Source organism: Bemisia tabaci, chromosome 1 (genome assembly GCF_918797505.1).
Source record: "Bemisia tabaci chromosome 1, PGI_BMITA_v3".
NCBI classification, from domain to species: domain Eukaryota; kingdom Metazoa; phylum Arthropoda; class Insecta; order Hemiptera; family Aleyrodidae; genus Bemisia; species Bemisia tabaci.
In genome coordinates, this window is record NC_092793.1 from 18,379,551 (window position 1) to 18,406,462 (window position 26,912).

At 46.9% G+C, this 26,912-nt stretch overlaps 1 protein-coding gene across 2 annotated transcripts in view; it reads left to right on the top strand.

Annotated features, from left to right (window-relative positions):
* skd (mediator complex subunit skuld) overlaps nt 1-26,912 on the top strand; it is a 108,996-nt gene that overhangs the window by 34,309 nt on the left and 47,775 nt on the right. For both annotated transcript variants that reach the window (XM_019046934.2, XM_019046935.2), the window contains exon 2: nt 11,751-12,078. In XM_019046934.2, coding sequence (XP_018902479.2) covers nt 11,751-12,078 — 328 coding nt within the window. The remainder of the gene's footprint in view (nt 1-11,750; nt 12,079-26,912) is intronic.

The following is a 26,912-nucleotide window of genomic DNA, read 5'->3' on the forward strand; positions in this document are numbered from 1 at the left end:
TGGCCACATGGGCCGCGGCCCATGGCGGCAAATTTTGCAATTTTTTTAAATGTATGTATAAAAAAATGGGATACAGAAAGAAAAATTATCAATGAGAAAAGGGCACAAAATCTCTCTTTCCTGAGAGTATAGCAATTACTAATTTTGGTGTTTTTCGGTGATACAAGAGACAGCATCTTTAATTAGTCGAGTTAAGAGAGGGACTAAACATGCAATTTGGCCTGGAGCTCAGAGCAGAGAGGAATGATGACGAGGACTTGAGATGAAAAGGAGAAGCCCTCGGCGCGGCGGTCGGCATGTAACACATACTAGCGCCTACAAGATTGCATGAATACTTCACGCATTGCGTTTGACAAAGTGCGGTCAGCAGCGCGTAGCGCAGCGGTCGGCGTGAAACGCATAGTGCCTACAAGACTGTAGGAATACTTCCAGTATTGCGCCAAATACAGTGCGGTCAGCGCGGAGCGGCGGCGGAAGTTAAAATAATTAAATCACATTTTGTTCTTTCTTAATTTTTTCGTTCAATGCTTATAAATGGAAGGCCTTGTCCACAAAGAGATAGGTTTACGGGACTTAACTTTGGCGCAAAGTTCCGTGAACTTTTGCTAGTAGTGTTGACAGGGCTTTCGCAAAAAATGTGTCTAACACGAGTAAACGCGTTTTATGCACCCCGCTACCTCCCGCACGTTCACTTGATGGTTTTATTGATGTTTTAAAACGAATGAGAAGGGGGCGGCATTGTAAATCCGGCCCTGAATTGGTCAGTTACGAAAGGGCTCAAGCACCAGTAATAAAAATACGAAAAAACAGTAGAAACTGTACGAACCAACCCGTTTTAAATAATTGCACGTTAGTGAATAGTAAAATTAAGTCATTTCATCTCTTTCATATTTTAGAGCTCTGAGATTTATAGGGGGTCAAATATAACGGTTGTGATAATTTTTCTCGAATTCTTATTTTTGGCGCTTGAGCTCTTTTGTAACTGACCGATTCAATTTCCTGTCGATTTGGTTTGTTTACATCGGTTCTCGAGAGCTCCATGATCATCCCAGAGAAGAACCAATTGGAGGGCGGTACACACACTACGATTCTCTCTCCGTGCAGGTATTCTGGATCCTGAAGGGTCCTCGTGAGACCCCGTGTCCACACCTCCCACGGTCGTGACTCGCGTCCAACGTCGCCGTGCGGAGACGCCGCCGCGTCGGGCGTCGGTGCACAGGTTCCCCCACCCGGGAGCGCTTCCTGCTCGCCCTACCGGCGCCGGCGGCTGCGCGGCTCGCGTTGCCCCCTCCCATTCCTCCCCGCCCCCCCCCCCCAACGCGTGGCGATCGGCGACTGCCGTTTCCAGCGTCGTCGCCGCCGCGGCCGCTCTGTCGTGACCTTGACCAATATATTCCACCACTACCATGTTCTTCCCCGCCCGGTTGCCGGTTGGGTCCCGGTCGCCGACGGACCTCCGGGGGTGGCGCGTGCGGTCCCTCCCTCCCCCCTCGTGAACGCGGAACCGTTCCGAGGGGCGCACTTCGGCAGTGATGTGCAGAATACGCGGAAATTCGACGTCATCTGGGAAATTGGCCGTCGATCAGGATATTCCGAGAGCTTCAAGCGTTTTTCAAACGTTTGATTGCGTTTATTAAGTATGTTGGTTTGTTAAATTAAACGAGTGTCATTTTATTCGTGAAAATTTACTCCCCGGGAAACAAAGGCTAATTCGCGTCTGCAGGCTTAACCTGTCACTTTTTGATTTAAACTTTAAACTTAGATTGCATCCAGGGATTTAGGTAGATCTTGATGTTGGTTCACTTCCTTTGTTACCTCTCCTTCATCATGGCCATCGTTCATGTTGGAGGTCCAAGTTGGCGATGAACCCCCTCCCCCCCCTCCTCCCTCCTCACTCTATGGAGCTTAGTGTCTTCATATAATTTCCCTGTAAATGTAGTCCAGTTCCAGAGACAAGAGACCCTCCTCTGTCCTCTTGGCGACAGGTGGAAGCTTTTACTTCGGGGACTCAACAATTCCTCATGGACAATTATAAGGGAGCAACAGTCACTTCTCTAGGGTGTCTACAAGTCCGGAAAGTCCGGAAGTAGTACTAATTTTTCAAGGGCGGCCCGGAAGTACTGAAAAAGTGAAGAAATTTCGCAAGAAAGTCCGGGTTTTTTTCCCATTTATGTCGTAATTTGAGCGGGAAATTCTAATTTTTGAAAATTTTCGAAATTCGTCTGTTGGATGTACTGAAGAAGTACTGAATTTTTCTGTTGAGGAGGTACTGAATTGCTTGAGAATGTACCGAAAGAGTACTGTAAACGCACTGATTTTTGGCCAGCCTGTTTTAGTAGACCCCCTGCACTCCTATTTCGCTCATACATATGTATTCAAAGCTTCCACCATTGCCAAGATACTGGTAGAGGGTCTTTTATCTTGTTTAGTTCGTTCGTTTCGCAGTAACTAACTATTTGATCGTTTGCGCTTGGCAACCCTGCGAGGCGTCGAGACGCCCGCCACGCACCGCGCTGCACTCGGCGAACGCTATCTGGACCACATTGCAGTCGTCGGATTTTATTGCGGCCCCTGAACGCCTTTCGGGCCCCATTCACACCCGGAGCTCACCGTCAGTTGCGCGCGAAGGCGCGGGCGTTGCGGTTTCGCGCAACCACAGTGGAAGCGGCAGCATCGGCTATCGATTTCCCGTTCGTAGCTCTGCTGAAGAATCGATTATCGAGGTGTTGGTTGCCGTTACCTTATTGACCGATACCTCTCCGATGGTTAATCGGGGGATCGATCGATACTTCTCCGATGGTTAATCGGGGGATCGATCGATACTTGTCCGATGGTTAATCGGGGGATCGATCGATACTTCTCCGATGGTTAATCGGGGGATCGATCGATTCATCGCTAAGGACGACACACCACTGAGCGCAACTTCCGCGCGTTAGCTTCAGCATCGTATTTACTGATTTGTAATCTCACCGATTATGTGTACGAGCAGGGTTGCCAGCGACCGGGAAAACCGGGAAAAGTCAGGGGAAAAAAATCAACCGGGAAAAGTCAGGGAATTTCGGTGTTGGTCAGGGATTTTTCTGATTTTTCGTGGAATTAGGCGCGGGCGGTCTCGGGCTCGCGTTGCGGGATCAACTGGATCAATTTCACTTTAACAGACTGCGTCAGATCCATACTTAAAAGTCAGGGAAAAATATTGGAAAATCAGGGATAAGTCAGGGAATGGAAAAAAATAATTTGGCTGGCAACCCTGTACGAGGCGGGCCGCGGGGAAAATTTGAATATGGCAGGGCGTTTTATATGCATTTTAATTGAGCATCAAAAGCGAATTCCGGGTGAGGTTAGGCAGGCTTCACCTTTACTCAATGAATATCGATTGTTTCGCATACGTTTAATAGGGCGAAACCCTGTTCTGATTCGCGATTGCTAATCAAACGAGAGGCGTCTCTCTTTTAGGATCTCTATCTCTTTCGTCCATCGGCTGTTTCGGTACAGATGAGTTGGACCGCATTTTGCAATCGGGGACTTTAATTTCTAGCTCAGTTTAGGAACAACGTATATGTACCACTAGCTTTCCAATGCACATAACTGTTTCTGAGGATGGGTCACAAATTTTAGGTCCTAATAGATCGTATTCGATGGTGGTTCGATGTATCGTCGGGTTCAAAACAATAGAACATAACCTCAAACAAAAAGTTTAAGATTTAAGTTGGAAATGCCAAAAATGAGAAAATGCCTAATAATTTCACTTTTCATTGCCATTCGGTACTCGAAAGAATAATAATTCAATCACTAAAGCCCCGTTACCTTAAATTTCTAAATTGACTTTTGAGGCTATGTTCACATGTTGAACCAATCGATATCCATCCAATCTCACCTGTTCGATCCATCGAATACGATCTATTGCAAAATCAAGTCCGATGGTAGGATTGACTCAGGCAAAGAGCCTCGGCGACTTGATCAGTAACGTGGCGTGCTTTTCGATACATCGATTAATCTGCCATTTAAACCTATGGAAAAGGATCGATAAACGTGGTGTTTGCTTAACGCTCGATTCTTCACCATCGATTCAAATGGGGAAATATCGAAAATCGATCGTTCACGCCTCGCCACTGGACTGGACGGATGGGAGGCGGTGATTTTTGTGCCGGTTTCGCGCACGGGTCCTCGAGAGCGGGCTAGCATTGAAACTTGTGTGTCAAGGTTCGGCACGTAAATGGGTAATGCAAGCGAAGAGAAGCACCGGAGAGGGAGACCGAATGTCAGGGACTTGGATTCAACAGACTCGACGCTGACGCACAAACGAACGAGACGTCGCTAGACATCGGACATAATTTTGAAACTTTAAAAGCACATATCTTCGGCAATACAAAACTCAGAGCTTTAACAACAGCTACGTTGGTTTTCTCGTGGAATTTACTTCAAGAAGCGCCCCTTGATATTCCTGCCGTGACGAAATAAGCGTCAAAATTTGCAGCTTCAAGAAAAGAATTCACGCCCAAACAAGTCGTTTCACTGTACGACGCTCCGTTACGGCACCGCTGTTGTTTCTCCCTAGACTCCTCGCCAGGAAAGTTCGCGCCGTCGTCCGCGGAGAAATGGGCCAGTCGCAGAACCGTGTTTTGATTATTTTACTGTGCAGAATCGAGGAAAATGAAATGATCCGTTCAAACGCCAATTTTTTACGCCCAATGCGAACGGAGACGGTGATCATCGAAAAGTACGGTGCATGGCGTCATCCATCGCGATAGAGAATTCCGTAATTTCCTCCACTTTATTTCCATCCATGCAAGGTGTCGACAAGTCCGGAAATTCCGGGAATAGTATTGATTTTTCAAGGGCGGTACGGAAGTGCTGGAAAAGCGCGAAAATTCCGCAGAAGGTCCGGAATTTTTTTATTTTTTGTCATTTTTGTTGCAACTTGGGCGAGAAATTTAAATTATTGGAATTTTTCGATTTTCGTCAATTGGAGGTTGGTACTGAAAAAGTGCTGAATTTTCCTGTGGAGGAGGCACTGAATTTCTTGGGAATGTACTGAAAAAGCACTGTAAAAGTACCGATTTTCGGCTAGCTTGTTTTAGTCAACACCCTGTTCATGTTTTATGTTCAACTGTCGCCCCTCTGGCGCAAGGGCGTTCTCAATTTCAGCGCAAACCCCAAAAAGCGTAGATTATGTAATATAAGTGGAAACTGAGAAAAAGCCCTACCTTAAAGGTAAGGAGGGGATCTAGAGTTTTTGACAAATCTCGTGGGGGTGAGGGAGAGCAGGATCCAACATGGAGGGGGGGGGGGGGGGGTATCACAGATTCTGAACCATTTACTGACTTGATTTTGGGTTTTTGGGCATCTCCCTCGTCAGTGTCGTCGTGTTCTCTTGTCAGCGATCAGCTTTCTACCGCGGATGCACCAGTACGTCAACGCATCATCCCAGGCATCGATGCGGTGCTTGCATTCACAACTCGTTAATGCACGTCGCATAACGTGGCTATTGCCCCCCCCCCCCCCCCCCTCTCCAAGAACGCGACGAAACTCAGTCCGGTCGCCTTGGCTCTTGGATTTACGGACTGTCTGGACGATTGTTGTTGGATCGCACAGTATTTGATCATTTAAATGTGCGCTGTGCCGTCGCGTCGGTATTCAATTTCGCTCTTCTTCGGCAACGCTCGGCCGTTCTTCCGACGCAAGGACGTATCTCGATTTCCAGGCGGGCCCCGTTTTCCGTATGACTATGTGCTCTCCGGGGCTAACGGAGGTATAGGCAGCAACGACTCTAGCACCAATGCCTCGACCCGTGTGTAGGCACTCGCAACAATAACAATTTGCATTGCCACATTTCCGCTCGGAAATCGAGGTATTTTTCGCAACGAGCGCGATCCAGGTTTGCAACGGTGCCAAGGCTCCGCAACTTGGTGCATAGTCGCGGCCGAACTATTCTAAAGGCATTTAGGAATTTTAGCTCGTTGTGCTGCAGTAAAAATTAGCTGCCTTATCGAATGTATCACTGGACCTCGCAACCTGGTATGTTGGGAAAATTGCGTCGAAGTTGAGAACTTTTTCGTGATGCGTCTTGTAACTTCAGTGTTTCTCCCAGCCTTTTTGGAAACCTCATACTATTATGTTCCATCTCGTTCCGGACAATTTTTTCGGTTAAATGACAAATTTCATTCCGTTACACACAGACATTTTCCTTTCCAAGACCTCGTTTTAACTTGAGGAGACCTCTTCAGTTTCTGCTTTGGATTATGTCTCTGAAAAATGTTTCCGTTGGTACAGGAATTTTTTAGACTGTTGAGCGTGGACCAGTGTTCCCATCCCCAAGGCCTCATATCGATCTTCACCGCGCGAAGACGGCCGAAGAGCGTCTTGAAGAAAAGGCGTAAATCTCAAGCTTGGAGTGGAAACGATGATGTCTACTGCTGTATGAATATTAGAACGTTGCCAAATTTGATCAATTTTAAAGTGGATTTTTGTCTAAACTCGTACAACTCCTACCCAAAATCTAAGGAAAATTTTAATCCGTGCAATTTGGATCGAGCCTATCGGAAGAAAAACTAATTTTAATTTTTTATCAAGTTTCATTCAAGCAGCGATTTTAAATCAACGAATTTAAAGCAGCATTCGAAGCATCAATTTTTTTTATGAAGGCGGCAACGTTGGAATGCTTGTACGGTGTTTTCCCCTCAGCGCACTGTGGTCTAGCCGCGACTTGCCGGGGACGGAGCTGACGGCGCGTATGTGGCGGTCCATCTTCCACGTTCCAGGGCCGAGAGCGCGAGGAACGCGGGTCAATCACCTCGCACCGCGAGACCGCGACGACACCGACTGACTGCCCGCGGCCGCCCGGCTCTCTGGTTCTCTGGCACATTCGGTCTCTGGATCCTCCTTGGTTTCGCTGCTCGTCCCCCAGCCCCCCTTCCCCCTGGGACATCATCCCTGCAGTTGGGGAGGGGGGGGGGGGGGGGTACGCACGTCTCGTTGTGCGGCCCCAGTTGCAGCTCGGCGTCGTCAATCGGTGAGCTTGATCCGACAATTATGCTCCAACGTGATGGCTATCCATGGTTGCCACAGTCAGGGAATTCCGGGAAAACTGGGAAATGTCAGGGGAAAAGTATCAAGTCACCTTTATTTGCTTTTCAGAATGGGCTCGACATTTCGAACGACAAAATACGTAAAAACTATTTCTAAGTATGTCTTTTTACCATCTGGCATATTCTCAATTGTCAGGGACTTTCACCGAAATGTGGCAGGGAAATCAGAGAAATGTAAGGGAATTTTGCTTTTAGAAAATGCAGAATTGTAAAAATCCTATTGTATCCTACAATTGTGAAAATTAGTACCTCTGGATAATTCGAGCTCATAGGTTGGCTGCCCTTTAGGGCTCCAAGAGCTAGATGACCTGATGAAACCTCGTCTCCAACTTTTCGACGTGTCCTTACCTTCTCTATAAAGGTACTCAACGAAAAACCGAACGGAGGCACTCTATCTCTCGTTGAATAGGAAAGATGGGATGTTCTGATTTCTGAAGCGCAAATCCTCGAACTCGGCGGGAGCACCGATCTCGGCGCGCCCTCATTTCCCGTGCACCGCGCCTCGGCGTGGATGGATCAACGAGCTGACTTTCCTTTTTATTCATCCGCCGTGCTTTATCCGCGGCTCTCGGAACTTTTCTGCGGTCGCCGCGCCGGTGAAAGTTCGGCAGTCTCGGCGAACCACGATCTTTCATCCTCGGTTCCCGTCATGTCGCAATAAAGCCCCACGCTCACCGCGGATCGCGGGCTCCTCCGACGTTCTAGAACTTCCTCCGCGCACCGTCGCACGGTGGATCGAATCAATGTGGAAGGTCTGTCTACAGGTCCCGAAAGTCCTGAAAAAGTACGGAATTTGCATGACCGGTCCCGAAGTCACGAATAAGTCCAGAAATTTAACTCGAGGTCACGAAAAATTTAAAAATTCACGGTTTTCGCGAGTACAAGTGCAGTTATCACTTATCACGTAGAAAAGTGTCCCCGATTATACATACATATCATGGATTCCTTCAGCCATCAGCAATTTTCATGAGGATGGACTCGATTTTTATCAAAATTAGCAGTAAGTTGTAGACCCTGACTTGGCAAAAATACGCCGAGGCTCCAAAAAAAAGTTCTGAGAAGGTCCTGAAATTGGTTTTCAAAAACCTGTAGACACTCTGGAGGTCGGACAAAATTTAGAAACTTTAAACGCTCGTAACTCTTTCATTACAAAACTTTGAGGCTCTACCAGTGGCTTCATTTGTTTCCTTCTGAAATTTTCTTCTTGAAGCACCCCTTTCAATTCAAAGTATGACGAGAAAACATCAAAATTTGCAGTTTTAGTGGAGAATTTCATGTCCGACCTCTCGTGTCGCCGAAGACTCCGGCCTCCTTCTCGCCAGCTCCGGATCTAAGTCTCTGTGCGAATTTCACTCCTTCTTCATGTCTTTTGGGTCTGCTTAAAGCAAATCAGGCTCGAAAGAAATATACCCATCGGATTTGGCTCCTGGATCTCTAACTGTGTCCACGGTGATCTCTACATAAGGTTCACCCGGAACCCTCGTGGCCGAGTTTGGCCGAATACTGTTATACAGGGTGACTCGAAATTCCCCCACCATTATAACTTTGGAGCTAATTGAGGTGAAGGTTGAAAAATTCGTGCTTCTAGGTCAATAAAAGCGACTTTGGGAATCACCGCAAATTTGAAGGGGAGCATCCTGATGAGGGGCAGGAACTGGGCAGGGGTCCTGCACTCGGTGCGGCACTTTGGATCTTTCTGTATAATATGAGCGTGAGGGGATGAAAGTGTCGGAAGCTTTTTCGCGGGGTATCCACCATCCCAAGTAGCGTAAGAGTCCAAGCCATTTGCCTAAATATCGACAATGTAGTTAGGTGTGAATGTTTACGTTCCCGTAACGATCGGCGAACGAAACTCATCAGTTGAAACGGAGATGAAGGTCAGGCGTGGAGTTTTCACCCTCCTCCCGCCCTCCATAACCGGTTCTGCGGGGTTACCCTGCGCGTTGGCTCCGATCGGTTTTGCCTTAAACCCGGCAACAGAGGGGCAAATTAAATCATTCGCAGGTACGGATCACGGTTGGTACCGTACCCGCTGACAAATAGCATCACCAGTCGACGCCACGGGGCCCCCCACCACTCTCCGCCGACGAGCGTTGCGCTGCTCGCCCCCCCCCCCCCTCCCCCCTCGACGGTCCCTTGTCATCGGCATCGCCAACTCATTGCGGAGGGGGAGGTAAATTAGAGGCCGGAGAAATGTTTCGGATTGGAAGAAACCGAAGCGGAGTCGGGAGAGACGGAAGCGTCGACGCCGGGCGTCGCGACGCAGCTCGGGGCTCGGCGGGAAAGCGCGGATTTTTCCCGGCTCGGACGACTGGCAGCGCCGCGGCGCGGCGAGCTGTCGAGGTCATCGGCTCGCGACGCCGTTCGGGACGTAAGTGGGGGAGTCATGGCTTAGCCCCCTCCCGACCCGGGCTCCGTACCCCCCACCTCCGCGACGTTCACGTTGCCGTCCGATCGAGAGAATTTCAATGAAGGAGGAAGCCGGGGGCTCGCAGCAATTTTCTCCTGAATCGTGGCTCTCCGTCGGCAACTCTGTCCTCTTCCGTCGACTCGCTCTTATCATGTATAATTTTCGGCTCCAAGCATTCAACTCGACCAAGTCCCGAGCTGACAAATCTTCGTGGCTCCAAGTTCTCAGCCATACGTCTCTTCTGCCGTACTAAGGAAAAACGCCGTATGAGCCTTCAGGCGTTGCCAAATTTCCTTCAATAAATCACGAATTTTCCAGAAAATTTGTCAACGTTTTTCCTGCAATTTTTCAGATTATTTTGTTCGCAATTTCACCTAAATTTCCTGGAAATTCCAAGGAAAAATATTCATAGCTTTCCTCAAAAATAAACATTTTATCGAAGGTAATTTGGCAACTCTCGGATGCTCATACGGCGTTCTTTCTTAGTACGGCAGTCTTGGTGCCTTATGAGAATAGTCCATCCCTGGGTAGCTCTGGATGAGTACTGTGCGACAGCTTATCACGTGCATTCGGATGGCAATACGTCGTAAATCAAATGCACCAACGAAGACGCCGTTAAGAGATGAGCCGCTCAGCTAGACACTGAGGCCAAACCTCTCCGTTATAATTCTCAGGACCGATGCTAGAGTGCGGAGGAAGACCGCCGTAGAAACATTCAGTCGATGCCAAATTTAACTCCATAATTAACGAATTTTCGGGAAAACTTTTGGATAGTAATTATCCTTCATAATGTTTATAGAATGTTACTAGCAACTTATTCTGATGTTGCTGAAAATTCCCTGTGAGGATATTCATGACCCTTCTCAAAAAATAATACGAAAATGATGCGAATGATACGAAACAGCTCGGCAGCGGCTTATTGTTTACACGGCGTTGTTCCTCGGCACCAGTGCTCCCATCTCCCGGAACTAGTTCCGAATTCCGGAACCTTCGAGATTTTCCGGAATTTTCCCCGGAATTGTTGAAAGTTACCAAATTGTTTGCGTTTTCCGGAACTTTTGTAAAAATCTGAGCGGAATCCCGGAACTTCTGATGCTCGTGGAGTAGGATAAATTGGAACGAAAAAGATCCGAATTCCGAAACTCTTGACGGACATGGAATGGGAGCTCTGGTCGGCACGGCGGCACTCCTAGGTTCTCGAGAAGAGAGGTATTCGGTGTCCGACCGGTGGGAAATGGAACCTGCAATGGAACTCGGAAGGCCGCGAGCTGCATTCAGGAAGTAGGGCAAAACTCGGTTCTTATCGCTCGTTGGGTCCCTCACGGCCGGATCGTTGTAACCTGAACGGAACGGGGGGAGTTGCACCGGGGATCCGCGAGGCAGCGCCACCGTTCCCCAAGCGGCACGGCATGGCATGGCGCGCGTCGCGACGCCGATAACATTCCCCGACGAGGCCGCCTGCGCGTTTCTCGCCGAGATCCGATCGTGCCCTCCCCGCCTCCCGCCGCCCGCTGGCTCCGCCCCCGCCCCGCTCGTGTCTTCATTCATCCGCAGTCGCGTGCCGTTGCCGCTCCGTGCGTCCGATCCTGCGCCTCCGAGCTCACGGCATCATTGGCGGATCAATGGGGACCCCCCCCCCCTCCCCCCTCCCCCCTGTTAGATCGAAAGAATGGAAGAAAAAAATGGAAGGAAGGAACATACTAATGTAAACTGCATGTTAGATGCTGCGGAATTTGAAAATTTTCTGGAGAAAACCCCTTAGACCCTCTTCACCTCCACCCCCGGTCGAAGTGTCTAGATCCTTCTCTTGCTCGCGTTCTACAGGCGCTATCTGTGTTCAGGAAAGCGATACCGACTTTTCAGGCGGCACCCGATTAGCGCTTCGGGGTCCTAAATCCTGAAATTCAAGGGACCCATGACACTCAGAACTCTAGGCCTAGAGCCCAGAGTCTCTTCGAATCCGTCTTTTAGGCTCTGACTCCTAGAGGATCTGGAATTTAAAAAAAAAAAATCGCCTAGGGAGAACCCTAGTTGGAGCAACCTAGCGGCACCTCGGCTAATCCGGCTCTACTTCCAGAGGCGAATCTTGAGTATGGTCTAAAAATTGTTTCTTCCTATCTCTTCTCTACTCTTTTTCTTGGGATTTCTATCGTGTCCTCACTCCTTATCCATCATACGTTGGAAATCTCAAGAGCGGATTTTTCGTGAAAATGACTTGCCACTAACGTGTCTGCCTTTTGATTTTGTTTCAGACGGACTTATGTGGCATAAAATGGCGTAAGTGCATATGGGGCGAGAGCGGGTTCAACCCCGAGCCGCTGCAGGACCCGGTGTTGGCGAGCTTCTCGAAATGCTTGGCGGCGGACATTCTGTGCGTCTGGAGGAGGGTCGGCGCCCAGCAGCAGACCCCCGTCGGCGTCGGGCCCGGGCCCGGGGGGCTCTTCGACCCCATCGGGCTCCCCCATTCGCGGACGGTGGCGCCGCCCCTCTCCCTCCTGGCCGCCAAGGAGCTTTGGATCTTCTGGTACGGCGAGGAGCCCGACCTCTCCGGCCTTGTTGCTCCCGAACTTCTCTCCACCGGTAAGTACCCCGAGCCCGTCTCTATTTCTCTTTCCTTCTTCGGCCTTGTCTCCACAGAACGTTTCATGGGATTTGTCTTAGGAAATAGAGTCCCTTTATACCCAGAGTTAAGACAACTCACTTTTGCTTGGGCTGGAAGTGGCCTAAAAAAAATTCAATTCTGATTGGTTCTTGCTCATGGACGCCGAAACGAGTGCACCAAGATGGCGGTACCTAGAATGTTAACAAGAATAATGGAAATATCACCTAATTGTGGTTTATCAAGAGTAAATTGTTATTTCCATCGGTCCAAAATGAAAACAGAATAAGAAATTATTCACAAACTAATCTCATCTCTTTTTAATTGATCAATTTGTTGATGTTGTTTTTGTGTGACAGACATCGCAGGATTTCTGGTCCTTATCCCTCAATATCGTTCGTTAGGGTGCACTCGTTTCTGCCTCCATGGCCAGCCAAGGCCGGCTGCCAGTCAGCTGATAATCGAGTTGTCTTAACTCTGGGTATAAAGGGACTCTATTAGGAAAAAACCTCACTTGCGAAGTTGGGGAAAATATTGAGTTAGTTAATACTAATCACAGTGCCAACTAAGAGTCATTGTGGAGTCCCAGGAACGACTTGAAAAGAAGGAGAAGAAATTTTGTTATGTCGTTTAACGGGGAAAAATCCCAGAAGTTTCATTCCTGCGATTCGAACTTGGGAAAAATCCCGTGGAGACAAGGCGTTCGCCGTCAAATCGCAGCTCAACTCTACTTTTTCATGAAATTCCCCTCATTTGGACGAATTTGAACCGCAAAATTCCATCTGGATCGGGAGCTGTGAGAGCACATTAGCAATGATCTAGAAATGCCAACATGTTAGAGAGAAACGGATACGAGATTCTAGAGGACGAACCCGTCTTTACACGGTCATAATACAAGCTATTAACCCCAGTCTGACTATGATTTTTAGTCGGCTGTTTTAGGAGGCAACAGGCACGTGGTCAGGGGGGCTTGACCTGGAAATGAAAGGGTTTTTTTCCAAAAAAATTTCCGAGGGAGGACCCCGGACTCCTCATATTTTGAGGGGGCACAGCTCTTCACCCCTCCCGAAACGTAATCCGGGCTAAGTGCCTGGGAGACAAAAGGAGTGCGGTAGGAAGGTGTAGCAAGAGAAAGAAAAAACAGAGGAAAAAAATTCTTGAAGTAAAAGGGAAGGAGAGGAGAAATAATGATATGAAGAAGTCTAAAGGAAAGAAAAATGAAGAAAGGAAGCAGAAGAAAAAGACGATAAAGAGGCAGTGTAATGTACCTCTCTTCCTTTGTTTTAAACCTCTGTCTCTTTCTCTCTCTTTGATCTTCCTCCTCAACCTTTTCCACGTCCTTCTCTGTTTCTTCATTCCCTTACACCTCTTCTACTGCCTCACACTAGTGAAAACTGTGACTCTGATTCTGCTCGACCAGGGTTAAGAGCTCATATGATGACAGTGTGGCGTCGATGACGGATTGTTTATCGGAAACCCCGAGTCGAAGACATCGGAAAGGTCGCCCGGAAGAAAATGTAAAGTGCCCGAAAGACGCGGAAGAGTGAAAGCGTGGCTCCGAGTCAGAGGAGCGTTCGAAACCAATCGATAGCCGAACATGAAGTGACGCACTGACGAGATGAGGATATAAATAGATTGGACGGCAACACACGGAAGAGATCCGGCGGCGATAGGGGAGTCGATCGAGGAGCAAGAAATCGGTCCTATTTTTATAAGGGTAGGTGACTGTCGCCGCTCCTACCGTGGAGGACATGTGCCGCACCGCGCCTCGCCACCCAGCGCCCAGCGCCGCGCCGCGGCGAGCGAGGGACGAAACGGGAGTAGGGGAGACAGATGTTTAGATAAGTAACTAATCAATGAAGTGTCAGAGCACTTTACATCTTCCCCGAGCGAGCTTCTTCCCGCAAGCACTGCCCCTGTAAACAGAAACACCCGAGCCCGCCGCCCGGTCAATCCCTCTTTCCAATCTGTGCCCATGAGCTAGCGTCTTTGCCTCTGAGAGGGCCTTCAAAAACTTCCCTTATTGACTGATGATTAGTGGCTAAGTCATGCGACACAGCTGTATAAAATAATAGAAATCTTATTTGCCCGTTTGAATGTTGATTGGTTTTGCCGCGCTTTCAAAGAGCGGTATCATCAGAGTCAAGAGACTCTCCACTGGCCTCTTGGCGACAGGTGGAAGCTCCTACTTTCGGGGATTCAACACTTACTTTTGGACAATTACAAGGGAGCAACAGTCATCACTCTTTCTTCGGCTGTTCGACTTACCTACTCGGTGAATAATGAGCTTCGGGTGACGTCATGAACCAAACAAGTTTCCCAATCTTCGGTAAGTTTGCAAAACGAAACTGCCGGCATGTTTTTAACCATCATCAACCAAGTAGGTAGGTCAACAGTTGAATATTGAAGTCCCGAAAGTAAAAGCTTACACCATTTGCATGATACTAGTAGAGGGTCTCTGGGTAAAATTAAAACGGCTTATTTCAGGGTCGAATTTTTGAGATCGAGGTCATATTGTTCCTCAATTGGAATATTAGCCATTAAACCAGCAAAAGAAGAAGAAGAGATTGAGGTAATGTTTTTGTTTACAATTGAACCATTGTGTACATCGATCTATCGAATGACATAGCCACTAAATCAGTCTATCGGAAACGACGATTGTCAATAAGTGTGGCATGCCGGAGTATTTCGAAAGCTCGCGTTTTACGAGTAAACGCACCGTGCTTTCTGCACCGGGGCATCGGATAAAAGGGGAATCTGAGTATGCACGGATAGAGGGAGTTGTGCGGTGGCGGGGAATTATGCAAGTTGCGCGTCGCTGCCGCACCGAGCATCGGCACCGGCGACACGAAATACGGGCCCGCCAAGCGCACAATGGGAGCCGAGTCGTCCCTGCGCGGCCAAAATCAATAAGTCTTGCAGCAAGACCCTGACTTTCCTCGATTTTTCCCTGATTATTTTTGCTTTTCTCTGACGCGGCAACGTTGGAATGCTAATACGACTTCGAAAAACAACATGGGCCTCTTAATCCCCATCGTTCGATGCCGCGATTATCCTAACGCGAGTTCGAATAATCGCGCCAAACACGGTGCAGTTAGAGTACCTGTATAGGGAGAGTAGCGACAGATCTGAAACTCCGAAAGTCCATCAGGCCTTCACCGATGCCTCCGCGAATAAAGTTAGGGCCCAAAAGGGCAGCCAACCTATGAATTTCGAATGTACAGAGCGATTTACAAATACAATTGTTACGAACCGTCGTTTAGAAAGCATGTATTTGGTTTACTTTTTGCATAAATTTACTTATTTTTGCGAAAGAACGCTCATTTATATACATTCTTAGCCATCTTGGTTAGAATTGAAATCTGTAGGCTGGCAGTGAAATTTTGTGTGTTAGAAGTTGCTCAGAAGGGTGGCTGCACTTTTGGGCCCTAAGCCCTCCATGAACCGATCTGTCGCTACTCTCCCTATACAGGTACTCTAGGTGCAGTAAGCGTCGAACTCATATCAGCGCCTGCAAGACTGCAGGAATACTTCTCGCATTGCGCCAAACAGTGCGGTCGGCGTCGACGCATATCAGCGCCTACAAGATTGCGTGAATACTTCTCGCATTGCGCCAAACGCAATACGAGAGTTGCTCGCTATAACTGACTACGTTATAAAGGTGAAAACAAACTCAGTTATAAATCTTTCAGTTTTTGTTTGAAAAATGTATTCGAAATCAGAAGTCACTCAAAATTTTAATGCGCCACATTGCATGACCGAGTTCAAGATTGACGGATTATTTACGGGCTTGCTACGATATCGGTTGTGCGAACCGAAGGCTGCGTTTGACGAACCGATTAGTTGGGATGGATAGAACACCTTGTTCTCCTTCATTTTAAGGATACACAATTTTTTCCTCCTGCAAGTCAAAATAGACGTATCACTTGTTTTGCCCCCCTAGAGTCCCTTTATACTGAGAGTAAAGACCATGCGAATCCATTTCTGATCGGTTCCCGCATTTTAGGCCTTCATAGTGTCACAAACGGGAATAAAGATTACATTTTCATCCATTGCAGAGATAATAAACTGGAATGGATCGGGAAATGGGAGTACGGTAAGGAACAAATGGAACGAAAGAGGGAACGGAGGTAGGAATTTGGGAACGGGTTGAGCTAAGGTTACAAAAAACGTTCGATTTGTGTTATCTTTTTCCCCTTTTGCGATATCTATCAGTGTCTCAACTCTCTCTACAAAGGGACTCAACTTTGCCCCATCCAACTTGTCCTCTCTATGCTGAAGTTTTCGAGTTAGCCGAAAAGAGTTCACGTTCTCCTTCATCTGGTGGATATGCAATTTGACGTACTTTGAAGTCGTTAAAGCTGTACCACGTTTTTCGTCCCAGCCGCCTTTTTTACTCAGCTTTAAACTCTCCGAGTTAGCCGAAAAGTGTTCAAGTTCTCCCTCATTTCGCGGATATGCAATTTTACGTACTTGGAAGTCGAAATATTCGAACCACGCGTTTCGCCCTTTCCCGCATGTCTTCTCTGCTTTCAAGTGGCGGCGTTTAACGGTGGCCCGGCCCACCTAGAGTCCCTTTATACTGAGAGTCAAGACAATTCGGCTCATGGATGTCACAAACGGGAATAAAGATTACAGAAATTGAACGTTTTTCGTAATCTTTGATCGGCCCATTCTCAAATGCCTTTCTCCGTTCCTCCTCTCATTCTGTTTGTTCCTTGCCGAACCCGTAATTCCCTGGTCCATTCTAGATTATAATCTTTGCAATTGGTGAAAATGTAATCTTTATTCCCGTTTGTGACACTGTGGAGGCCTAAAATACGGGAACCAATCAGAAATGGATTCCAATTGTCTTGACTCTCAGTATAAAGGGACTCTAGGCCCACCGTGCGACGGACGGTGACGCACGCGTCGCGAACCGCCACTTGTGGAGCGGAGCGCGAAAACGCGAAACCCCCGCGTCGCGACGAGCTCCCCGCTTTTAATCTCTGACGTAGCGCCACGCTATACCGCCGGCCGCCGCTCGACGTCACGGCGCGTAGCAGCAGCAGCCAGCGTCCCGTGTGACGTCACGGAGAGGGTTCCCCTACTTCGGCGAGCCGGCGCGCGGCGTCCCCTGCCACCCCCCTCCCCCTCACCGGGCTCAGTTTTGTTTTGGGTTTTTTTTCCACCGCGGAACTCCGTCCGCACCTCGCGCGCCTACCCGGCTGACAGCGTTGCCGTTTCGCGATGCTCATTGCGTCAGTTTGTTCGAACTAAAGATGTGAATTGTATCTACCATACGTAGGCTAATGAGTTGTTTAACGCCCGTAAATGCGTCTTTTTTTTTTTTTTTTTTTTTTTTTTTTTTGTAGTAATTTGAAATTTTCACCGGAGACCGCGGTAAGTAGTATCGCACAGCTCCCGCTTCCCAAGAAACACAAGTTTAGTGGAGACTGGAGTAGCGGGGACAGTTGGACTTTTTGGAATTTGGAACTACAATTTCTGGCTCATTGTCAGTTCAGAACAGCGTGTGCACCATTAATTTCCCTGTGCACGTGAAGTGTTTGCACGGATGAGCCAGAAATTGTAGTTTCTAATTGCGAAATGTCGTCCAATTGGTCTCTTGAAGGCCCTTAAGAATCCGAAATAGATGGGAAGGGAAGGGGGCTGTCTCCAATTTTTGATGGGTGATGATACAGTATTTTCTGCTATTCTGCTATTAGAGGGCCGATGCTGTATATTGTTTCCCCACATATGATGCCCAAAATTAGTTGTTTAACCGAGTGAACGCGGAATATTTGGTAATTTGTGTTGAATTTGTGGTGCTGTGAGGGAACGAAATCCCATTTTCTGTCATTCCAACCTAAATCCGGTCCCAACGTCCGCCATTTTTGGAGCTCTAGAGATAGCCGAAGATGACCATACCAATCTTCGATGGACCCTCCTGGATCTCTGGACTTCTCCAATGAAGAGATGAAAGGCAAGTCCAAGGGTTCATCAGCATCCGTTATTCTCTCATCACGATCCCTGCTCTGTACGGAACGACGAAGAAGCTTTCAGAACTGGGTGTTGGAGACCGTCCACGAATTCTTCTTCGGTTTTTCGATCCTTCCTACGTCTATGAAAGGTAGAAGCAGCCTTGAACTTTTTCTGAAAGGTTATGCTCGACTTGAGTCAACCGTCCTCCCCCCTTCCCCCGTATAATTATCAGAAATCTGCGCTTCATGACGTTTTTGATCGGTTTTGTTTTTTTTATAGAATGATCGCTTCCTGCCGATTATATAGCCAGTCCTCAAATTTGAATTGGGGGAGACACCCCCCCCCCCCCGCACGCCACACAGTTCCCGACGTCAACTACGTGCGAACTCGTGCGCCGCACGGACTGTTGTCTCGGCGTTTGGCAACGTTTATTTCTTTATCGACGTGGATGTGTCTCTCAGTGCGCGCCATTGCCGCACTCGAGTAAAGATGTTCGGAAAAATTCTTGTTCTGTGTCGGGGGCACCGAGCTGCTTGCTCTCGCCACTCTCCGCCTCTTGCCCCGCGCTCCGTCGCACGGTGGTACGAGTCTTCGAGAGAAATTGGACCTAAATTTTTTGGTACGAAATACTGCCAATTTTGATACCTACTTATCTACCTATTATATGTTTCAAAGGGTGCGTCCTGAAGGGGTTTTTTCCGAGAAAAACCAATGGACTCAAGTTCTACGTTTCGTACTGACGAAGATATCAGCAGCTTTCTAAGTTCCCACATTATGTGCGACCTCCCCCGTTGAGTGGCCCAATTATTGTGCGTCGCCGTCCCTCTGCGATCGCTAGCCATCTCGTATTCATAATTGATCCACCGTTGTCGTCTCTCTCTCTCGGCGCGGCGTTGCCGATGATGGCGGGAAATTACCGGTTCTCGGTCCGGAGTGAAGGACCAAACGAAGGATTATTAAGACAAAAGAAGGGCTGAGGAGGGTGAAGGACTGACCACATGTCCGTCGCGAGCTGTTGATGCTGAAATCTCAACTTGACGAGTTTTACTCATTCAAGCGCTGAAGCCTGGATTCTGTTCGTAACCGTTAGGCGAGAATGAGGCTGCTTAGTTCTAGTTTGACGGACTCAGATAAGGATGTGTGAGAGATAGGAGGAGCAGAATCGGAAGAAGGTGAGGACGAGGAGAAAGAAGGAGGACATGAGGATTTAGAAGGAGAAGAGGAAAAAATATCTGGGAGAAGAGGAGGGGCGGAAACAAGAAAAGTGAGAGAAAAGAGAATAAGAAGAATGAAAAGAGGAATAAAAATTTATTCGTCGTTCGTCTCCTCTCATACCTCTCCCTATTTTCCCTTTGTCTACATGGCCGGATTCACCTACTTGCCGCCCATGGGCAGCTTGTATTTTGCCGTCCCCTTCTCATTCGTTTTGAAACTCGATAAAAATCATCAAATGAACGTGTCAGCAGGTGAGGGGTGCATAAGACGCATTTACTCGTGTTGAACACATTTTTTGGGAAAGCCCTATCAACACTACTAGCAAAAGTTCACGGAACTTTCCGCGAAAGTTAAGTTCCGTAAACCTATCTCTGTTTGGACATGGCCTTCCGTTCATAAGAAATGAACGAAAAAATTATGAAAGAACAAATATAAATGTGGATCAATGACTTTAACTTCCGCCACCGCGCCGTGTTTTTGGCGCAATGCGTGATGTATTCCGACAGTCTTGTAGGCGCTATGCGTTTCACGCCGACCGCTGTTGAACGCACTATGTTGGACGCAACGCGTGAAGTATTCACGCAGTCTTGTAGGCGCTATGCGTTTCAAGCTGACCGCATCGTGTTTGGCGCAATGCGTGAAATATTCATGCATTCTTGTAGGCGCTGTGCGTTTCACGCTGACCGCAATGACAGCACTGTGTTTGATGCAATGCGTGAAGTATTCGTGCAGTCTTGTAGGCGCTAACATGTGTTACATGCCGATCGCTGCCCCGAGGGCTTCTCCTTTGCATCTCAAGTCCTCGTCATCATTTCTCTCTAAGTCGCGCCGTTCCAAGCCAAATTGCGTGTTTGGTTTCTCTCTTAACTTGAATAATTAAAGGTGCTATCTCTTATATCACTAAGAGACGGCAAAATTAGAAATTACTATACCCTCAGGAAATGAGAGATTTTGTCGCCTTTTCTCGTTTATAATTTTGTTTTTATAAATTCGATTTTTTTTTATACCTACACTTTAAAAAATTTCAAATTTTTGCCGCCCTTAGATTTGCCGCCATGGGCCGCGGCCCATGTGGCTACCCCCTTAATCCGGCCCTATTTGTCTACCTTCTCATCGTTTTTCTTCTTTGTCTTGATCTTCTAAGTTGGAAGACTATAGAGGCGGATCCAGCAACTCGGCAACACCGAACTCCCTCCATTTAAACCTATGGTATTTAATCGATTCCTTGTCGGAGCACCTGGTCCCTCCAAGAATCGATATATTTTCACAGTTTTAATGGAGAAAAACAGTGTTGCCAATTTGCTGGATTCGCCAATGTGGAAGACCAAGCCGAAGTCGGGCCGAAATCTGAGGGGAAAGGTTACAAGAGGTATCCTACACTTGAAATTTAACCTACTTTTGATCAGGTTTAATGCATTTTTGATATTTTGTCATGGTTTTCCCTCCTCATGCCCTTCTCACGGCAACGCATGCCTCTTCTCCCTCTTCATCCCTTAGTGTTCAATTGTATTAAATACCAAGTTCAAGTTGAAAATACCTTTTGTACAATTAATTGAATACGTGGAATAAGAGCTAGTCCATCTAAGGCCAATAATCCCGCGAGGAGGCGATTACTTCCATGAGAACCCGCCCCCGCCCCTCGTGCGTTCTGTATATAATTTGGAATTGACTCTGATTGACCTAATCGATCGGGGCGCAATGCTTCGCAGTTGAAGAAAGCGATCGAGTCCAATCATTGGTATCAGATCGTGCTGAAAGATCAGCTTTTCCCCCCACTGATGCCCGTGTAAAGTACCTGCTTTTTAGTACATAACCTGGCAATCTCGTGGCTCATAAATTCGCCGACGGAAGCATTCATCGGGACTATTTTATGGGGCTGAAAGCTTCCCGTCCCTGACCTTACCCAGACGTCTCGGATCCGTCCCGATCCGTTCGTTCCTAGCTGTAACACTGAAACGACGCCGTAAAATCAGCTTTACGACTGGATCCCTTAACCTTTTTCCCGTGGAGCCCCGGAAAATTCGTGCTCCTTTGTCATAATGTCACCCATCGATCACAAATTTACATTTTTATGCCCTGTAGTTTCTCGGCCGTGCGCCCACGATCCGAGGGATTCGAGCTTGATTAGTCAGAAAGTGATCGAGTCTTGAGGACTTCAGCGGGAGCGACAGTAAGACTGTTCAGTTCGGATTTTCCGGTAATAGGGAGTATGAACCCTGTCATTCTATTCGGCTTTCGCAGCTTTGCCTGCAATATGCAGCCGACGAAATTCGAACTGCCGTCATAGAATAATGGAGAACAAGATAGAGAAAAGTGTCAGTGAAAAATTCGTTAGTAGAAGATGAACCAAGTTGAACGATCCAAACAGCAGCCCATAAGAAGATCCTTTTTGTCGAAAATTTCACTCAACTTGAGAACTTTTCCCCAAATTTGCGTTGCAGCTCTGGGAAACCTGTAAAACTATGAGGTCGAAGTTGCTGTAAAAGAAGGAGATCGGGGTCTTCGGGGAGACATTTGAAAAAGCGTGTTTCAAATGACGCAAAGCGCGCCCTAATGAGTGGATTTCAGAGATCTTTCAATGTGACCATCGTGATTTTCAAGCCATTTCCAAGCCAATTTACAGGACTGTATCTTCTGCACTGAAAAAAAAATTGGCCTCCGGCCAATTTATCGCGCCGCGTACCGGCGCTACGCGCCGGCATTTAGGGGGCTTCGCCCCCCCATCCGCTTAGCGGACTGGTGCGGAGACCGCACGGGACTTTCTCGCTCGAGCCGGCGCTTCGCGCCGGCATAGACACTTTTACTGGAATATTTAGAAAAATACTGCCAATTTTACAAAATCATAAAGTTTGATCGGAATTTTGATCACAGGATAATAGTTATGAAATTTTTATTCAAACCACTGAACTTTATTGTAAATGTCTTCGCGATATGTGATGAATTCATATATTCGGACTCGACTTGTTGATTTTATGAGGCATCTTCAATTAAATATGTAAGTGATTAACAAAGCCTCCTGTCAAAGATGGCGATCCGTAAAAATCTTAGCTTTTCTACGATTCATTAGGATCCATTAGATTCATTGACATCATACTTCAGATACGATTTTATATTATAATCTCTCCTTAAGCACGGTCAAAAGCCATCAAATATCTACTTGAATGGGTAGAATGACTATTCGATGTTCAAATAGTCTTAAAACTAAACGGTTTTCGCTTAGCATCTCCCAAATTTTAAATTTGGCGGGCGAATCTACCTGCTGGAAGGTTCACCACTTGCCCGCCAGGAGCGCCATCTCCTTACCGCGTATTCCCGTAATTCAAAGCGAAAACAATAGAGAGCGCTGCGCGCGATCTCCTTGCTGCTGTCGACAAACGTCAACAAACAGGTTATAACAATTATAACCTCCTTTATTAACAAGCATTAAATCAGTCATATTTGTGCCGAATTATTATATTATATTTGTGCTTAGTACCTCGTAAAAAGGAACCGCAAAAGATGGAATCTGCCGGGATTCTGAATTCATTAACAACAAACATATTAGTTTTTAATAAAGATCTAAGTGTCAGTTCTTGGCGTTAGCTTGATGATTCATTGTACCTTTGTAATGTGAGTATGTACCTAATTAGTTGTCTAATTTTGCTTTGTGTATACCTACGGAGTAATTTTGGAAATAGTATATGATGCATTATATAATGCATTTGAATTCCTAGGTTTCACCTGACTCAAAGCGTTTGCTGCTATTATCTAGAAGCGTTCCGACTCATTTATCAGAGAATTGAGCGTCTCCTATCGGCCCCTCTGCAATTATGAGATTAGTCCAAGAATCCTTTAGGAACTTAAATTAATGACTCAGATGGTGCTTTTGAGCCAACTTTCAAAGAATTAAAGGCATTTTTTTCAAAATCTACAGTCCATGAGCTCTCCGTGTGACCGAAGTGCTCTCCTCGCTATATGACGCGCAACCCTTCAATTTTTAGTTTAGTCCAAAGACCTCATAGGAACTTACATTATTGAACCAGGTGGTGCTCTTATGCCAACTTTCGAAGAAATGAAAGGCATTTTTTTTCAAATTTACAGTCTTTGAAAATGAGTTGTTTGTGGAATGTCGCGGAGCAAAGTGCCCTACTTTTGGGCCTCGTAATCCCTTGAATTTTGAGTTTAGTCCAAAGATCTTTTAGGATCTTAAATTAATGACCAAGGTGATGTGCTTGATGCCCAATTTTAAAGAATTAAAGGCATTTTTTAAAATTTACAGTCCCTCAAAATGAGCTTTCCGTGTGATTTTGCTAAAAATGGACAATTGAGCGTAGCCCCCCCCCAAATTTTAGCGTACCTCAAAATCGTTGGACGTGCATAAGGAGACCATAGATATGGTGTCCTGTGCCAATTTTGAATGAAATCGAACAGATAGATTCTGAGATATCGCTGTACACAGATTTGGGGGACGCCACACGGACGGACACACATTTTTTCAAGTATGGTTATTTTTACTCCTGGGACCTTCAAACGTCTAGAAATGATGAAATTTCAACTTTTTTTTTTTTTTTTTTCTTGGAGGATGACAATACTTCCTCTCTACCCTATGGGAGCGAGAAAGTAAAAACTCTGGCCGTGGGAGCCGTTTCTAGGTATACTCAGACGTACCGTCCGCGTTCCGGGCTCATAGGCCTATACTGTCGTGCTAAGGAAGAACGCCGGATGAACCTTCAGGCGTTGCCAAGTTTCCTTCGATAAAAACCGAATTTACTGAGAAAATTGTGAATATTTTTCCTCAAACATTTCAGTCAATTTTGTTCACGATTTAATCTAAAATTACTGAAAATTTCAAGGAAGAATCTGCATAACTTTCCTCAAAAATACATGTTTTATTCAAGGAAATTTGGCAACTCTCGAATGTTCATACGGCGTTCTTTCTTAGCACGGCAGTATAGTTTCGGGCGTAGCACTCGGGAGAAATCGAAGCTACGGCTCCAGTACCCGGAACATCAGTCGGCTTCTGAGCCCGGAACGGACGGTATGTCCACATAGCTAGTAACTTTTTTTTCAGTGTGCTCAGTCGAGCTCACTGAAACATATGACTGAGTCTTTTACTCGAGTTTCCGTGTGAACATTATCGACGCTGACTGAGTTGAACGATAGCGATCCGAGTTCAATCTGATGTGTTCGTTATGCCGAATCAATAATTCCTCAAGACGCGGAAGCGGTCGACACGGTGCGCATCGGACCTTGAACTCTAACATTTTGAGCACATGGGCCGGTGGACCCCCGAGCTTTAACCCGCACCGAATCGATACCCTGCTCAACCCCCTCCCCCCCTTCTTCACCACCCATCGTCGCGGGGTTCGAGTCTGATCCCCGATATCGGAATTGGTGGAAACAACACAACTTCCAAAATGTCCTCGTCTACGACTTTTGGTGGTATCGTAACGTAGTAGTCGGCAGTTCGCCGGACGATTTGAAGTATCCGATGGATGGACGGAGTGCAGTTGGAAACAAAACGAAAGTTTTGGGCTGACTTATTCCGCGTTACGCTTTAGGAGATTCCTCCTTCAAGTTTTGATGTTGAAATATTTTATTTCTTGAAGTTCTACCTTGGTTGGAGTTTGTCGAGGTTTTTTCATGAGTGAATTGCCGCAAAATGTGGAAAAAATAAGTATATCTACAGACTAGACGACCCTCTTTGTGCTCAACGTTTGATCGTGAGTCGTCCGGCCAGCATTAGTATCTCCGTCCTTGCATTTTCAGTGTTCCCTACTTGCAATTGTTTCGGTGCAAATGCCGACGCCGCGTCTTGTGCAAAGTGGAAAATGAAGCAATCCTACAGCAAACAGGCTGAAAATTCTACTCGAAGTGATTTCTTCGTTGAATCCTCGCACCTCTGACGTTCAAATCAAGCAGGGAAGGAGTCCGTCCCCGATCTTAGGAATTCCCGAGATATTTTTGACGTTAACCGTGGGATACTTCGAACCTTGGACTGTAATTACGGCCCCATGCGTTTTTTCTGTCGTCAGTCCGTGAGCGAATTTCGTCGGAGGGCGGAGATATGGGGGGGGGGGGGGTTCATTTACCCCCGTAATCGATGTATGACTCCGCTGTAAGAGGCCTTGAGAGTCGCGCGGCGCTGCGCCGCACAGTGGACCGAGTCAATAGGAGAGGTCGGCCAGAATGGGCCTGTTGCAAACTTTTGCTAGAGCAAAACTAAGAGTTGTTTCTTATAGTTAATGCCTCAAAAATCACGATGAGCGCATCGGCAAAGTCTGAAATGCACTCATAACTTCACAATCTGCGTAAGAAATTTGCGTTTTTTTAAGCTTCCCGCTTCAAAAACGATACTACGGCATAGGTGAACATTTTGTTAGAGGAGTCGCTCCATCGTCGGCGATATTCATCATGGCCGACGCTTGCACGCAGTTCCGCGCGTAATTCAAGGAGAGTTCAAGGTCAATCAATTCGGGCGTGGAAAATATGAACGTTAACACACCGATTGTTATCTGGTCTAATCCAGTTCAGGTGTTATCTCGTCCCATCAAACGTGTTTTGGCGGATTGGCGTCGGCTATGATGATTATTGCCGACAATGGAACGACTCCTCTTACAAAATGTTCACCTGTGCCGTAGTATCGTTTTTGAAGCGGGAAGCTCAAAAAACCGCAAATTTCTTACGCAGTTTGTGAAGTTATGAGTGCATTTCAGACTTTGCCGATGCGCTCATCGTGATTTTTGAGGCATTAACTATAAGAAACAACTCTTAGTTTTGCTCTAGCAAAAGTTTGCAACAGGCCCATTTGGAAACTTTAAACGCTTACAACTCCGTTTTTCAAAACTTTGAGGTTTGAAAAGAGGTTTCATTGGTTTTCTCGTGAAATGCTCTGATAGAAACGCCCATTTAAGTTGAAAATATGACGAAATCACAATCAAAATTTGCAGTTTTAGTAAAAAATGTCTAGTCCGACCTCTCTAATTGACTCGATCCACTGCGCGCCGGTGATAACTTGAGTCTCTGTCGTTGGTGCGTTGAACTGAGCTACGGCGCGGGGCACGGATTTCGGGGCGGAGGTATTTTAATCCTCTCGGGGTTGGGATGACCTCCGATTAAGCAAGGGTACTGGTGCCCGGCTCGGTAGGTGACAGTCCGGGTCTCCGTAATGACGCGTGCGGCTCCTTCATCATTGTCGCGGTTGCCACATTCTCATCTTATCAAAAGGTGGTGATTCTCGCACAGTGAGGAAGATATTCTTGTAACCGCCACAGGAATTCCCGTTGAACCAACCCGAAACATCTTTAGAAAGCGATTAAGCTTATCTTTTAACTAAGGAATACTGTTCGCAACCAGGTGATTTATTTTTGTTTCAACGAGAAATTCCCGTCGCGGCATATCCAACGGGAATTCCTGTTGATCCAACAGGAGGCGTTTCTCGGTGGAAGTTGGCATCACCGGGTTTCGTCCATTCAGAAAGCGAATTTTTCTCCCATAGTCGAGCCCAGTCTCAATGGTCCAGGATCCATGAAGCCTGGTTTTGCTGTTGGAATAATTGACCCATCAGAATTCGAGAACCCAGCGATACGTTACAATTCGAAGGAAGTCATGAAACCAACTATGCGCATGACATGTTTAAAAAAAATCACTTTCAACGCAG